This window comes from Aythya marila (assembly GCF_965140915.1).
Source record: "Aythya marila genome assembly, chromosome: 14".
Lineage (NCBI taxonomy): Eukaryota > Metazoa > Chordata > Aves > Anseriformes > Anatidae > Aythya > Aythya marila.
The window spans coordinates 7,978,984-7,995,410 of NC_139055.1; the positions used below are offsets into that span (position 1 = coordinate 7,978,984).

Genomic DNA, 16,427 nt, shown 5'->3' on the forward strand with positions numbered 1-16,427 from the left:
AGGAATTACAACTAGGAAGAAGCACAATACCCTAATGCAGATACGGGTGGATTAATGAGGATTGTCAGAGATAGTAGAAGCCATTATATATATACACAGACATCATAGCTCTACATACACAGATCCTGTGCAGAACATTTTAGCATCAGAAGATTAGCATTGCCTTTCAGGACAGCAAAACCAGGATCAAATGGTGCAAAAATGCTGCAGGCATTCTCAAAATTATGAAATCAAACTTAATATATGCTACAGAAATTGCCATTCACAATTAGGTCATACCACTGCCCAAACAATATCACCACTGACACCCTTCTTCTCAAATTCAGAACTAAGATTTCAGCCTCATTCCTCTACATTAACAGCAATCAGTTGCACTACTCTCAATAACCAGCTTCTAACTGTATGACTGCAACTAATAAGGGCTTATCATTCAGGTGAATATTAAGGAAACATAAGGAATCAAAGCCTTTCACCTCAGAGCAGTAAACTTTCAAAGTGTATGCAAACAGCTCCCCCATTCCAGAAATTAGTAACAGATCTTCCAGTCTTTCCAGGGTTCTCCGCCACACTGAGGCCTACTTTTTACACTGACAACAAACAAGGCAAAACTGCTAAAAATACAGGAACAGAAATACACTTCACTCTCCAGAATCCATTCCTCAATCACACCAAATATTACTCAACCCAAATTCAAGTGAAGAAGCCACAACAAAGCTGTTGCCATACCATATGCTTCATAGAAAAGGCTGCTCCTTTCTTCAGAAGTCAATGCTCACGCTCCTCTTTCTTCCAAAAGCCTTTCACACACAGCACCTCTATGCAATCTCAAATGCATTTTATGATTCCTGTGCATCAATATATAAGCCAAGCAGATGTTCTAAAAGGATCACCAGTAAACAAGGCCATTATCCCAAACTATACACAAAAACAGCAGTATAGATAGACACTTGAAAGACATTTCAACCCATGTTCATCCAGTAACACAAAGACTAAATAGATGATAGAGGAGAGGCAGCCAAATCAAGCATGACACCATTAAGATTCTCCTTAAAGAAAACCTCAGACTACTGATCAAGCACATTGGAATGAGAATAATACAACTTACCCACCTGATACTCTCAAGTGTATGTATTCAGCCTACCCACATAGACAAAAAACTAGGAAAAGTTAAAATCAGACAAGCAAAAAAAGCATTCAAAGAGAAAGTGTGGTAGATAAATTCACAGGAAAGACTGCATGGTCTTCTCTGCATGCAGGAAAATACCTCCCTAGAGCACCAAGAAGTGGCTCAGCTCTTAAGTCTTCCTCTGCACTGTACAGTAGGGACATCATAGCAAGACAAGCTCATCAACTCTCATCAGTTTCTCCATGCTATGTCCTGTTTATCTGAAATTAAAATGAAACTATAAATGTAAATGTCTTGCTATGGGGCCTTTTCTCATGACAGGTGTTATGAGTAATTGGTTTCCCTTATATGCAACATCTTGTCTCCAGATGGTTTATAAGACCTTCTCAAGGGAGAGAAGGATTTGCTGCAACAGAAACTTTGCATTTTCAAACATAAAAGTCCTCTCAATAAAATGGAAATATGAAGCACAATCTTCCTGCAAACAGAGGCTTGAAAACAGAATTACAACTAAGAAGAAATGCTACACCCCAGTGCAGATAGCGGTAGACTAATGAGGATTTTCACAGGTATTAGAAGGTATTATACTAAGGAATCATACCTCTACATACACAGTTTTTGTACAGAACATTTTGGCATCAGAGGATTAGCGTTGCCCTTCAGGAAAGCAAAACCAGGATGAAATGGAGCAAAAATGCTGCAGGCATTCTCAAAATTATGAAATCAAACAATATATGCTACAGAAGTTGGCATTCAAAATAAAATCGTAGCAGTGCACAAACAATATCACCACTTATCACACCTTCTCTTCAAATTCTGAACCAAGATCTCAACTTCACTCCTCTACATTTACAGCATTCAGTTGCACCACGCTCAATATTCAACTTCGAACTGTATGTAAACAGCTAATAAGGCCTTATCATTCTGGGACATCATAAGATCAAGAAGAATGGGGAAAAAAAGTAAATGAGCAGGAAGGGAGGCAAGCGCCGAGACGGAGGGCGTCCGCGTGTCCGGAGCGACTGACTCACCGGGAGGGCGTCGGGCGGTGCGCCGCGGGCGCCGGCAGCGTCTTCCCCGAGCAGCGGCGCGGCCTTGTCGGGCGCCGGCCGCGCCGGGAGGGTGTTGCAGCAGCTGTCGGCCGCCCAGCGCCGCTGGCTCTTGCGCGAGTCGGCGGTGAGCGACACCTCGTGCGAGTAGGAGTGCAGGAAGGCGCGGACGCCGTCGATGCCCACGAAGTGCGAGGCCGGCACGCCGCGCAAGGCGCCGCTGGCCGGCGGCAGCAGCTGCGAGCGGCGCCAGCGCCGCAGGCGCAGCGCCAGCAGCAGCAGCAGGAAGGCGACGAAGAGGCACGACACGGCCGCCACGGCCAGCACCAGCCAGCGCGTCAGGCTGCCGCCGGGCTCGGCCGGCGCCGCCGCGCTGCCCAGCTCCGACAGCAGCTCGGCCACGCTCTCGGCCAGCACCACCGTCAGCGTGGCCGTGGCCGACAGCGCCGGCCGGCCCTGGTCCTTCACCACCACCACCAGGCTGTGCCTGGGCGCGTCGCGGGCCAGCGGCGAGCGCGCCGTGCGCACCTCGCCGCTGTGCAGCCCCACGCGGAACAGCCCCGGCTCCGTCGCCTTGGCCAGCTCGTAGGACAGCCACGCGTTCTGCCCCGCGTCCGCGTCCACCGCCACCACCTTGGCCACCAGCGCGCCGGGCTCCGCCGAGCGCGGCGCCAGCTCCACGCCCGTCCAGCCCGCGCCCGACGCCGCCGCCGCCGCCATCGGCGGGTACAGCACCTGCGGCGCGTTGTCGTTCTCGTCCACGATCAGCAGCCGCACCGACACGTTGCTGCTCAGCGCCGGCGCGCCGCCGTCCTCCGCCCGCACCCACAGCCCCACCTCGCGCACCTCCTCGTAGTCGAACGAGCGCAGCGCGTACAGCGCGCCCGTCTCCGCCTGCACCGACACGTAGGACGACAGCGGCGCGCCCCGCACGCGCCCCTCCGCCAGCCGGTAGCGCACGCGCGCGTTCTGCCCCCAGTCCGCGTCCCACGCCCGCACCGTCAGCACCAGCGCGCCCTCGGCGTTGTTCTCGGGCAGACGGGCGCTGTAGCGCGCCTCCGCGAACACCGGCGCGTTGTCGTTCACGTCCAGCACGCGCAGCGCCAGCACCGCGCTGCTGCGCAGCGACGGCGACCCGCCGTCCGACGCCCACACCGTCACGTTGTACTCCGACACCTCCTCCCGGTCCAGCTCCCGCGCCGTCACCACGCTGTAGTAGCTACCCACCGAGCTCCGCAGACGGAACGGCACGTCGCCGACCAGCGAGCACCGCACCTCGCCGTTGGCGCCCGAGTCGCGGTCCTGCACGTGCAGCAGGGCCACCACCGTCCCCGACGGCGCGTCCTCCGAGATCTCGCTCAGCGCCGACCGCACCGAAATCTCAGGCGCGTTGTCGTTCACGTCGGTCACCGAGACCGAGACCGTAGCCGTGTCGAAAAGCTCTCCAGCATCTTGTGCCTGTACCTCCATTTTGTAGGAGTCTCCTTCCTCGAAGTCCAGGCTCCTCAACAGCCTGATCGATCCCGTCTCCGGATCCAGGTGGAAGATCTTCGAGACTTTCGTAGAAATCCCTTTAAATGAGTATTTCACTTTACCGTTGAGTCCCTCGTCTGCGTCGGTGGCCGTGAGGGTGAGGAGCGTGGAGCCCACGGGCACGTCCTCGGGCACGCGCACCGCGTACACCGCCTGGCTGAACACGGGCGCGTTGTCGTTGGCGTCCAGCACAGACACGCGGATGCGCGCCGTGCCCGTCCGTGCCGGCTCGCCGCCGTCGCTCGCCCTCAGCACCAGCTCGTGAAACGCCGCCTCCTCCCGGTCCAGCGCCTTGGCCAGCACCAGCTCGGGACGCTTCTCGCCGTCGGCTCCCGCCTGCACGGACAGCGAGAAGTGCTCGTCGCCGCTCAGCTCGTAGCTTTGCAGGGAATTCACTCCCACGTCCGGGTCATGAGCCTTAGACAAGGGAAAGCGCGACCCGAGAGGTGCCATCTCGCTCATTCTCACTTCATTTTCTCCTTCTCGAAAGCTGGGAGCGTTGTCGTTAATGTCCGTGATTTCAACTTCGATCTCGTAAACTTTCATCTCCCCCTCCACGATCACCTCACAGCGCAGCACGCATCGCTGCACGCCTTCGCACAGCTGCTCTCTATCTAGCCTCTCCGCCGTCACCAGGTGGCCACTGTTCGCATGCAGAGCGAAATACTGCGTCCTATCTGCCGACACCACTCGGGCGCCGCGGTCACGAAGCGTCGCCGGCTGCAGCGCCAGGTCCTTGGCCACGTCGCCCACGAAAGAGCCCTTGGGCAGCTCCTCGGGCACCGAGTAGCGCAGCTGTCCCCACGCCGCCTCCCACGCCGCCACCAACACGCAGCACAGCAGCACTCGCTTCCTCCGGCCCCACCGCCCTTTTTTCGCAGTGCACATCTCCGATACGGCCCCGCTACCACCGGACGCCCGCCGACAGCTTCCCGCCGCCGCCCCTTCGCCTAGGGCTCCGGATCAGATTCTCGCTCTGGTTCCCGCTGCGTTTCCCTTTTTCGGCTCCGGCCCCGCCGCCGCCTGATCTCGCCAGTCCCTCTGTCTCTATGTAGCTCGGTTCCGCACCGCGGGGCCGCTCGCACCCATCCGGTCGCCGATACAGCGAGCGAGCGAGCGAGCCGGGCCGCAGCGGGCGGGGCTGGCTGCAGCGCTCCGCTCCTTCCTCTCCTCTCCTCCGTGGTGAACAGCGGCGCCCGCAGCCTCCGCCCGGCACTGCACGCACGGCTCACAGCGAGCGCCGCCGGAAACCTTCTACTCCGCGGGCGCGCCGACATTGCGCATTCCCTTGTGACACGGCCCGGAGTCGGTCCGTTTGTTTCCACAACACCTTGTCATCTTCGAGGAAAAGACCCATAGCATTCTGGTCTTCAGACCACTCATGAGCATAGTGAAGCTGGACGGTTCCTCTGGCTGTTTTGGCTCTACCGCGTGGCACGTAGAATTTTTCATATTAATTTGACCTCTAAACCCAGTATTACAGAAGCAGCATGTCCTTCACGAATTTCAAATGTTATTCTTGCTGCTCCTTCCTTTATTGAAAGTTTCCTCGGCTTTCCAACAATGTATGATCTTCTAAATTCTGTTCAGTCGTAATTTGTGCCGTTGTTTCAATGTCAACAAACGATATGAAACAGTGTAGCAGGTATGAAAGGGAGCAGCAGCACCCTTAGGGAGGAATGAGCAGCTCCCGTTAGCTCTCTGAACAGGCTGTGTACGCACTCCAGATCACTACTACTGATGAAACTAGTGGGGGCAGTGTCCGCTGATCAGTTTCCTCCACTAGAAATGCAGTCTTGGAGAACAGAAAAGCTGAAGACCTGTTTTTGCTTCTGTTCACTTAAATGAATTTCTTGAAAAAAATGCCTATCCATACAACAGAAGAAAACCCTATGGTATTCTCTGGTAGCAGAGACAAACAGGAAATTTCCCTGGCACGTGCAAGAGAAAAGCAGTACCTTGGATCAGTTATTAAACAGCTCTAAGTAGATTCAGTTGAGAAAGAACAGGAACCAGCACTAATCATCAATCCTATCTTCATGAATCTGTCATGCAGAATTAGTGGATCTTGTTCTACACAGTAGAAATTTACATTCATGCCTAGTAGTTATTACATCAATACTTTTGATCTGTTATCTCTAGATCAGCACTTCCAGGGGACACCTGCTCCTGCAGTACCCTTCTGCTCTTCTTTGACTTCACCTTCATACATGGTGGTGACTCCAGCTGCACCCTTTCACCTCAGAGACCTCTCCTACATAGAAACCTTTTGCCAAATACTTTATTCTCAGGGAAACTTCATTGCCTCTAAGGACAGGGACATGATGATCAGAACAGAAATGGCACAGGCCCTGGCACCAGTTATGACACCAAAGAATACCCTAACAAAAGCAACATTGACCCAAGTATTTTCCAGGCTCTGAATCTGCTTCAGATAGGAATGAGGAGCAGAATGAAGCCCTCATAATCCATGGGGAAATGGTCAGCAACCTGCTAAGCCGCTTAGGCATATGCAAGTCTACGGGTCCAGAAGGGATCCATCCAAAGCGATCCAACCGAAGTGCTCACCAAGACAATCTCCATCATTTAACAGAAGTCCTGGATATCCAGGAGGTTCATGCCAACAGGCGGCTAGCAAATGTGTTGCCCATCTACAATACGGGTCGGGACCAGTTATCTCCAGTATCGTTATCAAAATCTGTACAAAGGGATCAAAAGTGCACCCTCAGTAAGTTTTCAGATCATATGAAGTTAGTCATGAGTGTTGATCTGCTCAAGGATAGGAAGGCCCTGCAGATTTATCTGGATAGGTTGGACCAATGGCCAAGGCCAGCAGCATGTGGTTCAACAAGGCTAAGTGATAGGATCTGTACTTGGGGAACAGCAATCCCATGCAGTGCTACAGGCTGAGGGTAGATGGTCTAGGAAGTTGGCTGGCTGAAAGGGACTTCTGGGTGTTGATCGATAGCTGGCTGAATATGAGCCAGCAGTGTGCTCGGGTGGCCAAGAAAGACAACAGCACCCTGACTTGTATCAGAAATAGTCTGGCTGGTGGGACTAGGGAAGTGATCATCCCTCTGTACCCATCTCTGTGAGGCTGCACATCAAATGCTGAGTTCAGTTTTGGATCCTTCACTACAGGAAGGTTCTTGAGGTGCTGAAGCAGGTCCAAAGCAGGGCAACGGAGCTTTTGAAGGGCTTAGAGAACAGGTCTTATTAGGAGCAGCCGATGGAGCTGGGGTTGTTTAGCCTAGAGAAAAGGAGGCTCAGGGCAGATCTTACCGTGCTCTATGATTACCTTAAAAGGGGATACAGCAAAGTGGGGATCGGCTTCTTCTCACAAGAACCATGTGATAAAATTATAGTTAACGGCCTCAGACTGTTCCAGGAGAGTTTTATATTGGACATTAGGAAAAATTTCTTCCCTGAAAGGGTTGCAAAGTATTTCAACAGGCTGCCTGTCAATGTAGTTGAGTAACCATACTTGGAGGTCTTCAAAATGCATGTAGATGTAGTCTTCAGTGACATGGTTTAATGGCAGACTTGGCAGTCCTAGGTTAAGGGTTGACCTAGATGCTCTAAGTCTTTTCCAACCTATATGACTCCAGGGTTCTATGAACATGGCTGTTTTCATAGGACATCTGCTAGCAAAGTCACCTCCAGTTGCATTCTTGAGACGTCAGTGTTCAAAGGCTCCTCTTTCCAATAAGAGACCTTCACACATGAAGATTTCCCAGACTGCTCCCAGCTGTTATAATTGCCTTCCCTCTTTGTGACAGGCAGAAGGACATCATCCAAGCACCAATCACCAAGTGCATTTCTTCACAACGCACACAAGAACTATACCATAGACAGCTGGAAAGACATTTCTTCTTTTCATCACATTAACATGACATAATAAAAACATCATGAAGATAATAAACCATATTCATCTAGGTTATACACATAGATATTTTTGAGTATTCATAGCAGTAGAGCACGTGAGGTAGAGAGTAGGGAGTGATTTGTACAGAACGCTCTCCCAAAGATCCCAAAAAAGTTCAATAACATTTCCCAGGAAAAACTATTGAGATGACAGACTTCAAAGTGTATAAACCACAGCTATTTGAGGAATGAAATAACTAAAACTTGCATAGAATGGAGCATCTGTTCTTCTATAGCCCCTCACACATCATTTCCCAAACATGTCACCTCACACCTTTCACAACCTCAATACTTTTCTTTCACCCTCAGAATTTGCAAGCACATCTCACCAAAGGACTAATTCAACAGACCATTTCCTTATAACACACAGGCTCACAACCACACCATCAAGGTATACCAAGAAGGGAGGTACATTTCTCTGCAAGTTTCTAAAGCATACTAAAGAGATAAGGGGACAGACAGAGAGGATTTGTTCTCCAACAGAGACAGGGTCATTGTAAATATATTTGTAAGGGAATGTCCCTCTCCTGTAAGAGCATGAGTTGCTCCACACAGACATGTCTCTTTTACTAATATCATATTTACATCCACTCCCCAGATGAAAATAAATAAATAAACAAATAAATAAATAAATAAATAGAAGTGGAGGAGAACACACAAACACTCTGACATTTCCATCCTTCCACACAAGCTCTATCTCTGTTGAAATACTCTGCCAGTGGTTTGCATGAGCAAGTCCCATGAACACATAAAACATTCCTCAACACGGCTATGATGTTACTAGGTGCTACTCCTTGGACTAGGTGATCTTGGAGGTCTCTTCCAACCTAGATGATTCTGTGATTCTATGATCTTGTGATAACTTAACTGACACATAGACAAAAGACCAGGAAAAGATAAAATCAGAGAAGTAACACAAGGAAGCACCCAAAGAGAAAGTGTGGTAGAGAAACACACCAGGAGGCTGTCAGAGCTTCTGCAGGCACAAAATTTCCTCTCCAGGGCACATGGAAGTCAAGGAGGTCTTTCCTGCAACTACGCATTGTAAGAAAAGTGCATCAGCTCAATTTTTCTATGATGCAATCCACTCATCTCCAACAAATATGAAACTGTAAAGGCCCTAACATGGCACCCTTTCTTATGCTACTTCTTGTGAGCAATGAAGAGAGATTCAGCTTTAGCCTGTGTTTCATTTTTGTCGCACATAACATTCTATCTTCTCTGGAATGTCAAACACTGCCAAGGGGATTCCATACAGTGTCATTTAAAGGAATCATAACACAGCTGTAAATATTCAATCTCTGTATGGAATCAGCTACCCCAGCCCCACAATTCTGGTGGATCCTTCAATCTTTTAAAGATTCTCTGCCATGCTGAGGCCTAGCTTAGACAGTAATGATGAACAAGGAAAAAAAAAACAGGAAAACTACAGAAGTGAAGGACTTCATGATAAGTTTACAGGCAAATTTATTTGGGCTGCGCAAGCATTATGCTTAATGAGATTCAAGTGACGGAACTGCAACACCACTGCTCTCATCACATGTATCTGTTAGAAAAGACACTTCCAGAACCATTCCTGAGATATCAATGTTCAAAGATTATGATGAGAAATCAAAGCCTCCAAGGCCATTCACACATAAAATATTCTCAGACTACTCCCAACTATTATGATTCCCTTCCCTCTTCATGACATCCAAAAGGACATCATCAAAGGATCAATGGCCTAGCTCTTTTCTCCACAACGGGCACAAAGACTACACCGTAGACAGATCCAAAGACTTTTTTTTTTTTTTTTCCACATTATCATGGTAGAAGATAAGCACTGTGAAGAGAATAAATGATATGCAGCTAAATGGACATTTTTGAGTATTCAGAGTGGAAGTGCATGTAAGGTAGATAGCAGGGAATGAATTCTCTGGAAGGTCCTCCTGAAGCTCCCAACACAGGAAAAATAGCAATTCTAATGCTTAATCTACTCACCAGGAAGATTTCAACGTACATGAACCACGGCTGTGTGCCTAATGGAGCACTCACAAGCTGGGAGAGAAACGTCTGTTCTTCTACAGCACCTCATAAAGAGTTTACTTACTGTTTCGTCTCAAACTTTCCGCACCTTCAAAATATTTATTTTACCCTCAGAACCTCAGAATTTCCAAGCATATCTCACCAAAGGAAAAATGAGTTTTCCCAATACTACTCACTGCGAAAAACCACACCATCAAGGTATACCAAGAAGGGAGGTGCATTACTCAAAAATTTTCTAAAACACAGCAAGGGTCTAAGAGGAAAGAGAGAGGAGACATCCTCCAGAAGAAACCGGGTCATTAGGGAAAAACACTCTACCCAATACAGATATGAGGTCATTAATGAGGATTGTCACAGGTAGAAGAAGCCATTATACTCAGACATCACAGCTCTGCATGCACAGTTTCTGTGCAGAACATTTTGGTATCAGATTAGCATTGCTTTTCAGGATAGTGAAACCAGGATCAAATGGTGCATAAATGCTATAGAAATTGGCATTCACAATGAAATCAAAGCACTGCTTAAAAAATATTACTGCTGACACACTGATTTTCCACATTTATAGCTAAACTCTTTCCCTCATTCCTCTACATTCACAGTAGTTGCACTACTCTCAATAACCAGCTTCTAACTGTATGTCAGCTGCTGATAGGGGTTTAACATTCAGGGACATTTTAAGGGAACGTAAGGATATCAAAGACTTTCAGCTCAGAGCAGTAAACTTTCAAGGTATGTATGCAAACAGCTCCAGCTGTTTGCACTGTCAACAATTAATGATGGATCTCCAAGTCTTTTCAAGGTTCTCTGCCTCACTGAGGTCTGCTTTTGACATTGGCAGCAAACAAGGCAAAAATGCAAAAACTGCAGGACAAGAAAAGAACATCACTTTCACTCTTCAGACTCCATTCATCAATCTCATCACATATTATGCAACACCAATTCAAGTGATGAAGCCAAAACAAAGCTGCTGCCACATCCTGTGCCTGCTAGCAAAGCCTGCTCCTTCCTTTCCTTCTTTTCTTGTCAATATTCACACACTCCTCCTTCCTCCAACAGCCCTTCACACACAACACCTCCTTAGCAATCTCAAACAGAACTTTTACAGTTGACTGTAATCTCTATAACAACCAAATAGAAATCCTAAAAGGACTAGGAACCTGACCGTTTTCCCATCAAGCACATAAAAACAGAAGCATGGATTGCTACAAAGACAATTTGGCTTTGCTCAAGCCATCTTCATGCAACAACAGAAAAGCTGCATAAAGTATAAAGCAGAAGCACCAAATGAAACGTGGTATCCATAAGACTGTCTTTCCAGATCATCACAGTCTAGTAAACCAGCCTGCAGACAACCTCATTCGCTATTAGCATTTCCTATCGGAATTCACTATTAATCAGAACAAGGAGTGCTGAATGGGCTACTGGAAAGATATACATTAAGCTCCTGGTATTCTAATACCGAAAGGAAAACCCACATGATACACGACAGGGGACGAAATGAGCAACCACCTGGCAAGTGAGGAAAAACCCATTCTTGGCTTTTGAGAAAATCCAAGTCACAGGGTTATAATTGATGGCAGTGAATTAAAGATATTCACACAGGAACTATAAGCCACTAGACACAGGCATCATCACACCACATGCACAGTTTTTCTGAAAGATATTTTGTCATTGGAGAATTAAAATTGTGCTTCTGGGAAGCACAGCCAGGAGAAAATGGTGCATAAATGATGCCGGCCTTGGCACAAATTATGAAATGAAACCTCAGACCAAACAATATCACTGCTGATCCACATATTTTCCACATTCAAACTCAACCACTCACCATCTTTGCTCTACATTCACAGCATTCAGTTGCACCATTCACAATATCCAAATTCTAGCCATATTTAGGCTGCTATCAAGAGCATTTCATTCAGTGACATTTTAAGGAAACATGAGGATATCAAAGACTTTGTGCCGACTGCAGCAAATATTCATGCTGTGTATGGGAACAGCTCCCCCAGTCCAACAACTCATAACACATCTACCAGTCTTTTCAGGGTTCTCAGGAACATGAGGCCACGTTTTGTCACTGACAACAAAGAAGGCAAGCATGTGAAAACTGCAGGACAAGAAACAGAATCCAATCTCACACTTCACACAACATTAACCAAGCCAAATATTTTGCAACACAAATTCAAGTGATGAAGACTAAAAGGACGTTTTGCCCAGACCATTATTCCACCACACACACAAAAACAGCAGCACAGATTCATATAGACATCTTTTTGCATAATCCATCTTCATGAAGCATCAGAAAAGTTGCTTAGAGTATGGAAGTATGGATGAGAAGTAGCCAAATGACACAATGGCCATTAAGATTTTATTTAAAGATAAGCACGAACTACTGCATGTGAGCTATTGGGAGGCTACCTTTTAACTTCTTGGTAGTCTCAAGTGTACATGAACACAGAAGAGTGAAAAACAAAACGAAAACCTGCATGATATATGCCAGGGGATGAAAGGAACAACCAGCAGATAAGTGGGAAAAAAAGTTAGAAGATCATGTAGAGTAGAGTTGCAGGGCAAGGCCCCCTCTTGTCTCCTGACTTCCGCAACATCTGTAACGCTGGCAGTGGAGCCCACACTTGGCTCCCTTCACAAAAAAGGACAACAACCTGATACAAAACAAAGCCATGCCTTGCTGAGAAGGAAACCTGCCCACTCAGGAATGAGAGTGGTAAATTTTCAGAAAAACAAAAAGAAGTGAAGACAAAAAGGAAATCCTGCATGATACATGTCAGGGAATGAAAGGAGCAACCACCTGGCATGTGGGAAAAAAATAGGAGTTCATCTGGAGCAGAGCTGACGTCAAAAGCCCGTGCTCATGTCCCACATTCCACATTACCTTTCAGAGTTACACAAAACCCACTGCCTAATGAAGCTGTGCTTTGCTCAGCACGAAACATCCCCGGCCGGAAAGGAAAGCGGGGAGTGAAAGGCAATGAGCAGGAAGGGAGGCAAGCGCCGACAGGGAGGGCGTCCGCGTGTCCGGAGCGACTGACTCACCGGGAGGGCGTCGGGCGGTGCGCCGCGGGCGCCGGCAGCGTCTTCCCCGAGCAGCGGCGCGGCCTTGTCGGGCGCCGGCCGCGCCGGGAGGGTGTTGCAGCAGCTGTCGGCCGCCCAGCGCCGCTGGCTCTTGCGCGAGTCGGCGGTGAGCGACACCTCGTGCGAGTAGGAGTGCAGGAAGGCGCGGACGCCGTCGATGCCCACGAAGTGCGAGGCCGGCACGCCGCGCAAGGCGCCGCTGGCCGGCGGCAGCAGCTGCGAGCGGCGCCAGCGCCGCAGGCGCAGCGCCAGCAGCAGCAGCAGGAAGGCGACGAAGAGGCACGACACGGCCGCCACGGCCAGCACCAGCCAGCGCGTCAGGCTGCCGCCGGGCTCGGCCGGCGCCGCCGCGCTGCCCAGCTCCGACAGCAGCTCGGCCACGCTCTCGGCCAGCACCACCGTCAGCGTGGCCGTGGCCGACAGCGCCGGCCGGCCCTGGTCCTTCACCACCACCACCAGGCTGTGCCTGGGCGCGTCGCGGGCCAGCGGCGAGCGCGCCGTGCGCACCTCGCCGCTGTGCAGCCCCACGCGGAACAGCCCCGGCTCCGTCGCCTTGGCCAGCTCGTAGGACAGCCACGCGTTCTGCCCCGCGTCCGCGTCCACCGCCACCACCTTGGCCACCAGCGCGCCGGGCTCCGCCGAGCGCGGCGCCAGCTCCACGCCCGTCCAGCCCGCGCCCGACGCCGCCGCCGCCGCCATCGGCGGGTACAGCACCTGCGGCGCGTTGTCGTTCTCGTCCACGATCAGCAGCCGCACCGACACGTTGCTGCTCAGCGCCGGCGCGCCGCCGTCCTCCGCCCGCACCCACAGCCCCACCTCGCGCACCTCCTCGTAGTCGAACGAGCGCAGCGCGTACAGCGCGCCCGTCTCCGCCTGCACCGACACGTAGGACGACAGCGGCGCGCCCCGCACGCGCCCCTCCGCCAGCCGGTAGCGCACGCGCGCGTTCTGCCCCCAGTCCGCGTCCCACGCCCGCACCGTCAGCACCAGCGCGCCCTCGGCGTTGTTCTCGGGCAGACGGGCGCTGTAGCGCGCCTCCGCGAACACCGGCGCGTTGTCGTTCACGTCCAGCACGCGCAGCGCCAGCACCGCGCTGCTGCGCAGCGACGGCGACCCGCCGTCCGACGCCCACACCGTCACGTTGTACTCCGACACCTCCTCCCGGTCCAGCTCCCGCGCCGTCACCACGCTGTAGTAGCTGCCCACCGAGCTCCGCAGACGGAACGGCACGTCGCCGACCAGCGAGCACCGCACCTCGCCGTTGGCGCCCGAGTCGCGGTCCTGCACGTGCAGCAGGGCCACCACCGTCCCCGAAGGCGCGTCCTCCGAGATCTCGCTAAGCGCCGAGGACACAGTCAGCTCGGGCGCGTTATCATTTACGTCGGTCACCGAGATCGAGATTGTAGCTGTGTCGGAAAGGCCGCCGCCGTCGTGTGCCTGCACCTCCATTTCGTAGGAGTCGCCTTCCTCGAAGTCCAGGCTCCTCACCAGCATGATCGATCCTGTCTCGGGATCCAGTTCAAGTACCTTCGAAGCTTTCGTGGAAATTTCTTTAAAGGAGTATTTCACGTTACCGTTGATTCCCTCGTCGGCGTCAGTGGCCGTAAGGGTGAGCAGGGTGGAGCCCACAGGCACGTCCTCGAGCACGCGCACAGCGTACACCGCCTGGCTGAACACGGGCGCGTTGTCGTTGGCGTCCAGCACAGACACGCGGATGCGCGCCGTGCCCGTCCGTGCCGGCTCGCCGCCGTCGCTCGCCCTCAGCACCAGCTCGTGAAACGCCGCCTCCTCCCGGTCCAGCGCCTTGGCCAGCACCAGCTCGGGACGCTTCTCGCCGTCGGCTCCCGCCTGCACGGACAGCGAGAAGTGCTCGTCGCCGCTCAGCTCGTAGCTCTGCAGGGAATTCACTCCCACGTCCGGGTCGTGAGCCTTAGACAGGGAAAACCGGGACCCAGGAGCAGTTATCTCGCTCATTCTCAGTTCCTTTTCTGATTCTCCGAAACTGGGTGCGTTGTCGTTAATGTCCGTGATTTCCACTTCGATCTCGTAAACTTTCATCTCCCCCTCCACGATCACCTCACAGCGCAGCACGCATCGCTGCACGCCCTCGCACAGCTGCTCTCTATCTAGCCTCTCCGCCGTCACCAGGTGGCCGCTGTTCGCATGCAGAGAGAAATACCGCGTCCTACCTCGGTCCAGGATACGGGCACCGCGGTCGCGGAGTAATGCCAGCTGCAACGCCAGGTCCTTGGCCACGTCGCCCACGAAAGAGCCCTTGGGCAGCTCCTCGGGCACCGAGTAGCGCAGCTGTCCCCACACCGCCTCCCACGCCGCCACCAACACGCAACACAGCAGCGCTCGCTTCCTCCGGCCCCCGCGCCCTTCTGTCCCAGTGCACATCTCCGCTACGGCCCCGCCACCACCGGTCGCTCGCCTAGAGCTCCCCGCCGCCGCCCCTACTCTTCTCCTCTAGCTCCGGATCAGTTTGTCGCTCCCGCTTCGTTTTCCTTTTCCGGCTCCGGCCTCGCCGCGGCCCGCTCTCGCCGGCTCCTCCGCCTCGTTGCACCACGGCTCTGCACTGCGGGGCCGCTCGCAGCCCGCACGGCCGCCGACACAGCGGGCGAGCGAGCGAGCCGGGCCGCAGCGGGCGGGGCTGGCTGCAGCGCTCCGCTCCTTCCTCTCCTCTCCTCTCCTCCGTGGTGAACAGCGGCGCCCGCAGCCTCCGCCCGGCACTGCACGCACGGCTCACAGCGAGCGCCGCCGCCCTGCCTCTTCCGCGGAAACCTTCGGTGCCCGCGGACGCGGCCCCACGGCACATTCCCCTGCGACATGGCCCAGATCCGGTGCCTTTGTCTCCGCAACACTTTATCTTCTTCGAATAGAAGAATATCGAATGCATTCTGGTCTTCAAGACCGTCATGAGCAGAGTGAAAGCAGAGGGTTCCTCAGGAATTCTTTCACCGCTTGGCAAGTAGAATTATTCGTATTAATTTGATCTCTAAATAGTTTTTAGACTTAACTCAATATTGCAGAAGTACCACGTCCTCCATGAGTTCCAAACTTTATTTTTGCCACCATTCTGGACTGAAACTTTCCTCAGGTCTTCAGCAATGTATGACCATGTAAATTCAATGTCCAAATGTAATTTGTGTTGTTGTTCCTATGTCAGTAACCAATATGAAACTGTTCCCCCTGTAAGAGTGCAGCATCAAGGAACCAGCAGCTTCCTGACTAGGCTGTGCACCCAATTCCACATCCCTGCACCCAATTCCACATCCCTGCTATTGAGAAAAAGTCTGGGCACTATCCACTAGCAGTCTCCCCCTACTATAACTGCAGTATTGGAGAGCACAACAGCTGAAGATTCCTGTTTATACTTTCATTCACTTAAATGGATTTCCAGAAAAATGCCTACCCATACAGAAAAAGAGAACTCACTTGGCATTCAATGTGGAGGTAGCAGAGACCTACAGGAGATGACTATGGTATTGTATATGCAAGTGTAAAATGAAACAAATACTTGGGATCAGTTATGAAAGTACATCCATTTGAAAAAAAAAAAAAAAAAAAAAAAAAAAAAGGAAGAAAATTCTCCAGCAGTAAGCATCAATCAGATTTTCATCATGACATCATATAGACTGGCAGGTTCTGTGTTGCCAGTCTTCCAGGAGATGAGAACA

The 16,427-nt window shown here is 51.5% G+C and overlaps 2 protein-coding genes across 2 annotated transcripts; both read right to left on the minus strand.

Annotated features, from left to right (window-relative positions):
- Nucleotides 1–2,058: 2,058 nt before the first annotated feature.
- LOC309883674 (protocadherin gamma-A5-like) lies at nt 2,059–4,596 on the minus strand (the record flags this gene model as incomplete). The annotated part of the gene is made up of 1 exon (XM_082771936.1): nt 2,059–4,596. The coding sequence occupies one exon, from the start codon at nt 4,594–4,596 to the stop codon at nt 2,059–2,061; it is 2,538 nt and encodes an 845-aa protein (XP_082628062.1).
- A 16-nt stretch (nt 4,597–4,612) lies between these two features.
- Nucleotides 4,613–15,349, minus strand: LOC309883675 (protocadherin gamma-A9-like; the record flags this gene model as incomplete). Its single annotated transcript, XM_082771937.1, has 3 exons — nt 12,709–15,349; nt 6,991–7,006; nt 4,613–4,923 (listed from the first exon to the last, which is right to left on the minus strand). The coding sequence occupies exons 1-3, from the start codon at nt 15,145–15,147 to the stop codon at nt 4,613–4,615; spliced, it is 2,766 nt and encodes a 921-aa protein (XP_082628063.1). The 5' UTR covers nt 15,148–15,349.
- Between the last annotated feature and the right edge of the window lie 1,078 nt (nt 15,350–16,427).